We start from the raw sequence: 12,015 nt of genomic DNA, 5'->3' as shown, positions 1-12,015 counted from the left end.
CAGTTTATTTAGCCGTTTTGACTTTGGTGCATTACGAGTTAGAAAGAGCATAGCCGACCAGGTGTTAAATTTAGTTTTATGTAATAATTAATTCTTACAGACCAGGATAAGTAACCCCCATCTTATAATACCGTTTATATGATAAATTATTGTTTTAAACTATTTTAAATTATATTACCCCAAAAGAGTCGCTATTTATGTGGATTTTAATTTGATTTCTGCACTGTACTGACATTTAAGTAGTTGTTGTACCAGACGAAAACTAGCCAACAAATTAAGATAATTACGAGCGTATAGCCGATAGGTTGAATATTCAGTTTAAATTAATTTTACAATAGAATTTAATTTTACAACAGAAGATATGCATAACAATTTAATGAAAACATAAAAAACGAAAGCAACTATTTACAAGCGTCATTGCTACACTCTTTATGCAAAAATTAAACGTGAGTTATATTAAATGAAGTAAAAAGGAGGGATTCGAGCTTTCTGGAACTCAAGGCAAAAATAGCCAACAATTTTGAATATTTTTTTGCAATAGACAAAAAAAAAAAAAAAAAAAAAAAAAGAGTAAAATTTTTTATATGAAATACTAAAAAATAATTGTAAGTTAATATAAAGTGATTTAACACTGTTATGTTTTCAACTCTAATTTCTGTGCAAAATTTTAGAATTTTTTTAAAACAGTGAACATTAAAGCAAAGTATATTGAAAATCGATAGGAAGTAATAATAGGAAAAGAACCATAAGAATCTTTCGTAGAGATTAGATTATTTTGAGGCAGCAGACATAAAAAATGAGTAATGCCCTCGCCGGGACTCGAACATGGACTTCTCGAATACGCGCCGAGTGTGCTATCGTTACATCACGAAGGCATACCACCCCCTTTCAAAGAGCGATTGGAGATTAGGGGACACAATTGCCAAATCCTAGTAGTGAAGAATCCTCATTCACCACCTTTTTTTAATTCGGACGCTACTGAATGGACATTAGATTATTTGGAAGCAGGAGACATGAAAAATGATCAATGCCCTCGTCGGAACTCGAACCTGGACCTCTCGAATACGCGCCGAGCGTGCTACCGTTACATTACGAAGGTATGCAGAAAGGAGGAAAAAAATACCGTATAATTTGTGACATATCGCGAGAAAAAATAAAATTGCTAAGTACTTGGACGGAGGTGGGGAAAAACGTTATTAAAATATTTAAACTGTTTCCGTTGAACTCTTCAGATTTTATTTTGTGATTTAGGAAAAAAACAAATAAAGCTTACTTATTTTACAAAATATTGGTGACTGTAATGACCTTCATTCTACAAAGACCTTCATTCCCGAAAAGTGAAGACAATGTTTTGTTTAAAACAGGTAAATAAACAAGACAGCATTGTAAAGCCTTTCCGCACTTTGTATTTGGTAGGCTTTGTATTTAGAATGGCAGAAATTTGTTCGAATCAGTAAAATCAGTTTCTCTCTTTCTTGTAATAGAATACCAGTATGAAACAAAGGGGTAAACAGAATAACGGAGCATCCGAGATGAACTCGAAGGTCGGAATCGATCAAGTGAATGATCGGTGCCTATAAATGAATTTTTTGCATTCGAATTTTTTCTTATTATGATTTCTTACTTCGTCTAATACATCTTACAAAAGGGGAGATGAAGGTTCGTAGATATTTTCTTCTTCTTTTTCTTTTTTCTATATTCCATTATTTAAGTACTAATTAAAATTATATAACCATAAAATAATGAAAATACGGAATATTTGGAAGAAGATAATGTCGGCTGCGCTGAAGCCAATATATCATAATTTTCTTTCTTTTTTCCCAAATTGTGTTTTAAAGTTAAGGGGTATTCGTAATATTTTAAATGCATTTATTATTATATTGAATAAAAGTGTTATTATGTAGGTTATCTACCTATACAATAAATAAAAGTATAACATTATTTATATAATACTGAATTATAACATTTTATTTTTAACTAGAAGCTTCGCTGCCAGCTTTCGTCTGGCTTTTAAATGTACCGGAGAAATGGCTGAAGGAAACACCAAACGTTAAATTTAAAAACTGCGTAGAATTTTACTCTCCAGAGCAACTTCATAAAAAAAGTTATTACGTATAACAAAATTACAATGAAATAAGCAATATCCCTTAATACAAATATTAATTATCCTAATAAATAAATTAATCAACTACCCTTTGCAAAATCTTAACAACTCAAATGGTATAAAGGAGGTTAAAAACTTTGTTTCCTAAAAAAAAATCACTCAAAACTTTTCAGTATCTTAAAAACAGTGAAATGAGCAATAAATAACATAAAAGAATACAAAAAACAAACAGTTCTGAAAAGCAAAGTATAATTAATGATATTTTATCTTATATTTTCAAGAGAAAAAAATTACAATGAAATAAGCTATATCCCTTAATACAAATATTAATTATCCTCATAAAAAATTAACCAACTTTCGGTTGAAGAAAAAAATCATGCGAAACTTTTCAGTATCATACAAACAGTGAAATAAGCAAAAAATGACATAAAAACAACTCAAAAAACATAAAATTCCGCGCAGAATTTTACTCTACAGAACAACTTTATCAAAAAAAATCAATAAAAATGTATTATATATGTATAAAAATGACAATGAAATATGCCAATCTCTTAACAACAGTGACATAAGAAATACGATGAAAAATTGTTCCCAAACCCATATTTCTAAAAGAATGAAACTATTCAAAATGATGCGATTTCATCAAAAATCTATCAACAACAATAAGAAAGGAAAATTGTTGCCAAAATCACATTTTTAAAGATGTGAGAAGTGTACTCGGAAGCTTCATTTAAAAATTTTTTAAAAAATACAAAATATTATAATTTTTCCAAAATTCTTTTGTAAAAGCAGTCGCAAGGATGAAAGTTTAACGTGTCCAAAAATAAAAATTAAAAAAAATTAATAAATAAACTGTACATTTTTAAAAATAAAAATTTTTTTAGAAAAAATCCCGTTGAAAAGGTGTTAAGTTCACTATGTTAAATAAATTCGTATTTAATCGATTTATCGAAACACGAAATTTATTTTAAGTTCGTAAAATAGCGAAATGCCTACATTTCATGACGATGTGAAAATGGAGTGCGTAGAGTAAAATCTCGCTTTCCTATATCCCATTATGTCTCAAAATGACGCGATTTTGTCACAAAACATAAAATAAAAAATATTCGAATTCGAATTTCGAAAAAATCGTTTCGAGGTGCACTGTCTCTTGTCTAGATGCACCTATGTACCAAATTTCGTAGCCGTGGGTCTATTAGCTTATGCGCAGAGCGAACGAAAGACACACACACACAGAGACAAACACTTTCTTTTATTATAGGTAGAGATGACTTGTATCTTTTCAAACTCGGTGTTTTTAAAAAAGTGTTGTTTTCCTCATAGAAATAGAAATACAGTTCATAGTTCATAGCAATTTCATAGTTCATAGAAAATTCATAGTTCATAGAAAGCAATCGAAGACTTCTTTATTAGGAAGGAAGACATTCGTGTAGAATTAAGCTTTTTAAGGAAAGCTGACTTTTTTATATTGTACGTGCATAAAACTAAAGAAATACAGAAAGAAGTTTTGGACAGTTTCTAAGGTCCTAAAAATTTTCATCTTTTAATTAATAAAAAAGTTGCTCTTTGGTGTAAAACACATCTAATGGCTCAGAAATTTGTTTCGAATACGGAAATCATTTTTGGTCACTTCCTTAGCTATCTTAATTTTAAAATCATAGTACAACGAGCAATTCAGTAACGTCATGTTTTTATTCATAACATGTAAAGGACGTAGAAAAAATCTGAAGGCTTTCAGATTTTATATTACCCCAAAAGGGCACTTTTTGAATGTTTTATGTGTTACCTTTAGTTATTAAATATCATGTTCTTCGCACTTAAACCACATAAAATTCAGTTCAACAGGAAACTAAAACATTTTTTAAAAATAGCTTAAGAATTTCCAACAGAAAATCTCACGCGCTAGAGATAAAATTTTTTTTTTTTTTTTTTTTTTTTTTTTTTTTTTTTAATCGTATAGTGTTGCCATTGCTCGCTTTAAAATTGTTGAGCTTGTTAATCAAAAATTCGTTAAAGTTTTACAGAATGTGAAATAGATAATAAAATTAATCAGAAATTCAAAATCCGGGCCGCCAGGAGCCCATGTTCAGGTGGAAGACTACGTTATTCAAAATTGGATGTCTCTAAATACCGGCATGTTTTCACAATGCAAGAAAAAAACCTACATTCATGCAGATTCTCCTTTATTTAATTTCTTATAAAATAATACAGGAAGATAATATTTGACGGCAACAATCTGAAAAGTGATTCAGCTTTTTACAGCGATTCAACGGAAAATCCCGTTTTGAGACAAAGAGTCCTTTTGATCTGACTCTTCTATGGACTAATAATTTCAGAGAAAATGGTATACATGGAAACCATAAATTATTTTGCAGCATGAAGATTAGCTGTGAAATAATAATTCACTTTGCCATTTTTATTTGTATTTCAACGTAAAGGAATATTTCAAGTTGTGATTTTCGCTGTGAATATAAATCCATTTGATAAAAAGACAATAGAACAGTAATATTATTACGTAAAGACGGAACATTTTTTTGCAGCAAATAATATACCTAAGATTAAAAATACCTAAGATTGCAGCAATTAATATACCTATAAAATATCTAAGATTTTCATTAATAATTTCGGGGCTAGAATTTGCTCTAAGATTAATAAATAAATAAATTGCCATTTATAAGTCTTAATGTACTTGGTACATAAATAAGTTAAATAAGATTTGGCTTATTGTATTTTTTCAAATTGAAACCTATATTTATAAACCAATCAAATGCCATTTAAAGGCACAGAATTTTTACGTATTATGTCGCACACATATACAGTTTATGATCAGATAGCACACTTTTAAATTTAGAAAACGAATCATTCAGAAGCGAAACTGTTTTTCGGGTTTGACAGACAACTAAAAGGAATTTATAAATAAGTTAACAAAGCATTCTTTCCTCAAATTCCATTGTTTTAAAAAAATAATTCAAAGTTCCATTTCTGATTTTTTAGAATGATTTATTTTGCAGTAATATTTTTACGTAAATTTTAATATATAGTAATACGAAAGTTACTTAGAAAACAAATCTATTATTTATATGAAAAATAAGAAACGATGGGAAAAATTTTGAACTTCGCGAGTTTATTAGGTATTTACTTAAAAATCTGATATTTGCAAAATATCAGAAAATTTTCTTAAATTCGCGAAAAGAATCGCAAAACTTTGGATAGGATTAAATTTATTACTCTACCGAAAATAAATGATTTTCAAGAAATAGCAGATAGAAAGTTAGAGATATTACTTATGATTTAGAGGTTAACGTAGAAGTACTGCAGCAGAAAAGTAAAATAATTCAAAATATTTTTCTTTTTGAGATAGCTGTTAAATAACGAGATGCTCTATAGTTAATATAAAAAATATAATAGAAATCAAAAAGAGCAAAATAATTGCAAAAAAAAAAAATGAACAAGTACTCAATAATTCATCTTTTTCTGTTTTTTAAGAAGTAAATATATCTGAAATGATTGCATATCTATCATTTAAATATCATTTCGGTTAAAATACCGAAGCATTTAAAATGTTTCAGAATTTTGGGTTAGAAAAACATGTCAATTAAACTGAGTAATTAGGTTTCCTAAAATTTTCTTCTGCGCAAATAGGAAAGCGTAAAATATATAAACTGAAGATGACGAAATAATTGTGATTGTCTAAGCAGATGATGTTCTTAATGCTGTCGTTTACCGCAAAGAGGATTTAATTATGTTTTCTTCCATTCATTTGAATAGCAAAAGTCTGCCGTAATTTTTTTAACGTTCCGAATTATTTTATTTTAAAAATAGCAGGCGTAATTGCAGTACATCTGCTACGTAAATGCACAAGAGAAATGAGATGTTCAATCAATATAAAACGAAGTTCATTTACTAATTTTAAAATTTTAAATATTTATTATGAATAAAAGTTACAAGCAACTGATGAGTATGGTACAGCATTTTAGGCAAGAAGCTAACTTGTGACAGACTTTTGAGGCCCTTCCTTCCTCTCTGCGATGTTTGGTTTATATGATTACGGCAGCCTCAAGGGTTGTTTGCCTAAGGGGAGGGAGGCCTTCTTGGAGGACGTTTTAAGGGAAATTAGCTCGTATACACGTTGCACATGGGGAAAACCATTAAAACGCCCATACAGCCAGCGTGTTCGCGGGATTCGAACCTTGGACAGAACTACTAGTGTTCAGCGACTTTACCGCTCGGCCTCTGGTGGACACCCTCTTTGCGAGAAACATATCTCAAGAATTTTTGAAGAAAATATTTATCAAAATCGATGATCCCTATCGAGAACTCGTTTTTTAAAATTTCTTCTGTAGAACTTTCATGCTTTTATTACATGACTCATATATGTCTTATTTCCCTTGCTCAAATCTACATAAGAATAAAAATTTTACTTCCCGTTTAATGATATTTTCCTCTTTTTTCAAAAGTAGCAAAGCAGGATTATATGTAAAGTGGTTTCAAAGTCTTCTAAAGTCATCATCTGTATACAGTTTTTCGGATTTCAAAGTATTTGCATTCATAGTGGTTTTACTCTTTTATGAGCAAAATTATCAATTATAAATAATAGGGAGGATATGGATTAAATAGGGAGAAAATGCAGGCAAGCATAGAGCAGAAATGCTTTCATTCGATGCTACTTACTTGCTCAATAAATACTACGAAATTAATGCAAATTATTATTTGTTGATAATTCGAAATTATCTTTTTAAAAATCGCTTGCATTTTTGGTTTTAATTTTCAGGAGATTTGGATACCTTTCTTAATAGCTTTCTGCAATTGGAAACTTCTGATGGCCCAGCGGCAGCAACCGACATGGGAGCGAGGTTTCAGTGATCAATATGTGAGCCAAAATGTAAGTTTACTAATGGTAACGAGAATATCTAAAGTAAAAAAATTATTACTAGATACGAAAATATAAAATAAATTTAAAAAAAATTAAACTCAACTATATTTTTTTTCCATTTAGAAACAACATTGCATTAAATTTTGAAATAAAATAATAAAAATTTTCATCTGCCTTATAAAGAAATTTAATTCATCACAATTTTACATTCTTGTTTTGAAGTAATTGTGAATTGCGAAAAGATAATTATTTCGGTAAATCCTTAGTTCAATTTTTTACTTTTCGCATTTCGCGCCTATGTTAAGACAACAGGAATCTAAAAATTTCATTTCGAACTAAACAGATTATTGGTAATATAGGAGTTATTTGTCTGGATTGTTTCTTAACTTATTGAAATTATTTCTCATGGTACTTCTGTAGTTCTGAAGCGAGAGGACAGAGTTAGGAAATTAAAAAGGAAAATATTACCTCCCGATCGAGGGCTATTTATATAAATATATTTCAGGACAGATATAAAGAAGTGTATTGTAATATCTATTTCAATGAATAATTCTAAAGAAATTAAAATGACTTGATGACCTTATTTGAAAGAATCTGATCGCTTGAATTCAAAATAGAAGAAAATAAGTGAAACTTATCCAAACTGAGATGATTTATACTAATTTAACAAAATTGCATGCTTTTCCCTTAGGCGAAATTAGACGATAATTTGTCTCAAAATTTAATAAACATTTTTAATTGTAGTACAAGATTGTTGGGGAGACGGTTTTAAGTTACCTGAGAAAGCAATTTAACACAGAAGCAACGAAGTACCTCCCGAAACTTGAGGCAAATAAATGTATGGAAATTTTCCAAAGACTTTGTAGTGATTACCTAAATGAAAACTAACTCATCATATTTATTTTGCATAATCATGAGTAAATATTTTAATAAGTCCTTTCAGTAACACTTTCCTAAATAACACTTTTATTCTGCGTTGTTTTCAATGGTTAACTAAAGCTTAAATTTGATGTTTTCATTACAGACCTTGGGCCAAGCGGCTTTCGGATACAATGAAGATCATACAACTGGTGGTTCATTTCGTCGTGAAACGACGGACCGATTCGGCAACAAGATGGGATCTTACGGTCTACGTGTTGGGGATGGTCGTGTGAGAATCGTCAACTATGTTGCAGATCGCAACGGTTTTCGCGCTGATGTCACAAGTAATGAACCTGGAGTTGCGTCACAGAAATCCAATGGCTACTTAACTGTGACAAAGAAAAGTATTTATGGGGTTTTAGTACCTGGATTTAGATATAATTCGCACCCGCCACATTTAGTTTTTGGAGAAGCCGAACAGGTGTATGATGACCACCTGCCGGCAACATTTAGGGAAGAAGAAATTTACCCTGCAGCAGCGCAAAATGTGATGGACAAAAAAGATAAAGTAGAAGACGACGGTAACGGTACTGGGTTTGACCAAAATTTTACAGAAGATGACGGACTGTCAGAAAACCAAAAACATTCCTCCGTAGAAAAAACGGTATCAGACAGTAACCAGAATATGTTTATCAACGCCAATAATATGCCTCAGGATTCCGCTACCGGAAGTGAAAAAATAGAAGCGACGTCGAGTGAATTCATCAGTTCCGAAGAGATGGGGCAGAGTTCGCAAAGTAAAGATGATAATATCACCTCTACATCGAGCGCAATGCTCTCACGTAGATTAAGTACAGATTATCAAAGTGAATCGAATACAGGTAGTAAACATGTTGATGTAACTTTAGACGACAGAAAGACTTTCGGGACAGAAGACCTTGAAACACAAATTTCTGAAAAGTCTGAAATAAGCCACGCACTTGAATCACAGACCGAAATCAGCAACACAACTGTAACTTCTAAGGAAATATCCTAGACTATTAAAGAAATTTATAAACAATTCTTGCATTAGTTAAGTAAGAGTAGGTTGTAACTTAAATATTTAATGCCATTTTAATGTTATTATATTTTCCCCGCAAATCGAATACCTGTTTTAATTTCTTTTCTTCCAAAATATTCCATTTTCTGACAGTTCCCTGAAAAAACAATTACGTGTTCCTAAACTTTGGAACAGAATAAGACTCTGCATGCATTTATCGATATCTTGAAATTTTAAGTACGTGAAACTTGAAGTTCATGAAATAATTCTGATTCGTTTAATAAAAATCGAGAAAAAAAATTCCTAAGAGATCTTAAATAACTGATTTTATTAATATTTAATTTGTTGAGTAGAAATTATATTTAAATTTAAATGACAAAGAGAATTAATTTGGAATTTATATTCATAGATAAAGATTCGATGGAACACAGATATCCAAAAAATATCAGTATGTACGGATTGAGAAAATTGTTTTGTAAAAGAAATTGTTTCTAGTAAATTTTAATTAATATCCACATCTGCCAATCATAATCTATTCTATATCTATTTTACCCTATCAGAGAGCTCTTTTATGCATAAATTGTCGGCACCACCCAAAAACCACGAATTTATAAACCCGAAGTTTCAAGAAAAATGAACCCGAAGTTCGAATAAATTTCGATCGAGTAATTCGAATTCCGCATAATAATTGTTTTATATCATCTTAGAAAATAAGTATTTCTTTCTTTTTATCTCAGTATAAAAAAATCGAAAGATAAATTATATAATACATATAATAAAAACAATGAAAAACGTAGTTTCGTGTTTTGGATATGATGCCAACAAGATATGTTTTAAACCGCATTAAATCCAACTTTATTATTTTTTTTTAATTCAAGAAAATAAGTTAGAGTTAACTTGTAACTTAAGCAGCTGCTTTAAGAAATGTATTGAAGATTTACCAAAATGTCATATATATATATATCAATTTGGCAATTATTTCTTTATAATTGTTTTGTCTTACACTGACGATAAAAAATTTTCAATTTTAAAGGAGCTATTATATTGTTTCTTTTCCATTTTTTTAATTAAAGGATTTATTTTGAATAAAAATAAATGATAAATGAATCCTTAAAACAAAATATTATTTTACCTTCATTCAGAATTTGAAGAACGTTTATTTAAATTTTTGTATGCTAGAAATTTATTGCACTTAAGGATGCTTAATTTAAAAAAAGGTAAAGAAAATTCTGAATCTTTAAATTTAAGCTTTTCTTTAAATTTCTACATTTCTTTACTCCCTACGCTTCACAATATATAATAGAACTCCTGAGAAGGCAAATATCAAGCGTGAGAAATATATAATCATGAATAACACAATATTACTATTTTATATTCGGATTACGTATTTCATATTATCAATAGCATTACAAATTGTTATCTTTTATCCAACTTAGCAGATGAAAAAATCTCGATCATCTATTCGTAAAGCCACGACTTTCTTTTATTTTTTTATGGATGCAGAATATTTTCTTAAGCCCTTTTGCTGCTCCTTCTTTCTTCCTTGTAAAGATCTGTGTTAACCAAAAGAACAGAAAAAAAATCATGAATTGCAAAACAAAAGGATAAAGAAAGTGCATTGTAATTAATTTCAACGAATGATAAATAAACTAAAAAACTTAATCGGAGTTTTCTTTTCTTATACTGTGTTTTGTAAAAAATAGAACTATTACAGAATATCCAAGCAATTAAACTTCGAGAACTATGAGAAAAACTGAAAACTTTCCACAGGCAGAAGAGGTCATTTTTAGTACTTAAATAATATTTCTTCAATATTTTGGTTCAAAAGCCTTTACTTGACTTCTTTGGGCTATGTTTTATAAATAAAGATGTTAATCATGTTAGAATTTTATCAAATTTTGTAAATGGATAAATATGTTTCCTCCACGACACTGAGTGAAAATTCCTGGCATAAGGAAGCTAAAACAGTAAAATCGTATTGCTTAACAGTTAAAATAATTAACGTGATCATACAATAAATAAATAAATAATTTTACAATAGCTTAGTATGGTTTTATTCGCTTTTAAATTCAATTTTTTCCTAGTATTTTGGAACATAACATATTACTTGATACTTATTGAGGAAGTGAAAAATATTGCATTAAATTTTCCAATATAAGAAAATGTAAGTCTTGGATCACATTATCATGAGAAAATTCTAAGTATTAAAGAAAAAAATTATGTTTCCAAATTAGCAGTTAATACTTATTAATACTGAAACAATTAAAATATTAATGTTGGCTAAAATTTTAATTATTTCAAAGTTTCTGTTGATCTACAAATCTGTAGTAAAATTTGTTCAGTAATATTTTAAATATACAGAACTATTTTTTTAATCTTATATGGGTTAAAAATATCTTGACGTTTTGATGGCTTTGTATCATTAACCAGAAAAGGAACTTGCATTTGAAGAGTCTGATGGCATGAAATCAAAATTCTAACTTTTCAATACTGTTGCGTGCGTACGGGTTCGTTATGAAATGAATGCACAAGTCCGATGAAAAATGAACAAAAATTTATTATTATCACAACAAAAATGCTTAAATTTTCTCAAATTATCATGCAGTATTACAATATCTCACAGTAGTTATCTTTTAACTACTCAAATGTCCAATAGAACGTAATTCAAAACAGCTAAAGAAAGCTAATCAGCGAATTCGCTACAATCAACAAGAGCAGTTTTTTAAACAACAACAAACTAAGCAACTACACGAACTGAGATGTTTTCCTTCTTTTATAAGATTTTAAAATCACGCGCTAGAATTTTCTAGTACTTTTTCGAAATCAAAAAGACATATTTATTTATTTAATGCACGCGCTCTTGTATTTTTAATTTTCCGGCTTAGCTTTCTTTTAATACTCGTCACGCGCTGCACTGCGCGAGAAATAAAACCATTTAATTTATAATTGAACTAACATTAGCTTTTTAAATACCAATTCGTAACACTGCCTCCTTCCCAAGGACTGCACAATCCCTGGACAGGAAGCCAAACTTACAACTGAGGCATAAATGCAACTGAGGCATAAACATTACATTACAATATCAAACAACATGAAAAATAAATGTAATAGATAAACAAATCAAATACTAAATGCAAA

General features: G+C 29.5%; 1 protein-coding gene across 1 annotated transcript; it reads left to right on the top strand.

Moving 5' to 3' along the window:
* The first annotated feature begins 1,622 nt into the window (after positions 1-1,622).
* Positions 1,623-10,544, top strand: LOC118201387 (uncharacterized). Its single transcript, XM_085813751.1, has 3 exons — positions 1,623-1,659; positions 6,876-6,986; positions 8,002-10,544. Exons 1-3 carry the CDS (start codon positions 1,654-1,656, stop codon positions 8,872-8,874), a joined length of 990 nt encoding a protein of 329 aa, XP_085669877.1. The 5' UTR covers positions 1,623-1,653; the 3' UTR covers positions 8,875-10,544.
* The last annotated feature ends 1,471 nt before the right edge of the window (positions 10,545-12,015 follow it).

The sequence above is a fragment of the Stegodyphus dumicola genome, chromosome 3 (genome assembly GCF_044657685.1).
Source record: "Stegodyphus dumicola isolate Sdum_Otavi_A_Nest chromosome 3, ASM4465768v1".
Classification (NCBI taxonomy): Eukaryota; Metazoa; Arthropoda; class Arachnida; order Araneae; family Eresidae; genus Stegodyphus; species Stegodyphus dumicola.
This window is presented reverse-complemented; position numbering and strand designations above follow the sequence as displayed.

What these genes read in the sequence shown, in the direction of transcription:
- LOC118201387 (XM_085813751.1), top strand. An exon ending in ATCAATATGTGAGCCAAAAT is followed by an intron (nt 6,987 to 8,001) that starts GTAAGTTTACTA and finishes TTTTCATTACAG; the next exon opens with ACCTTGGGCCAAGCGGCTTT.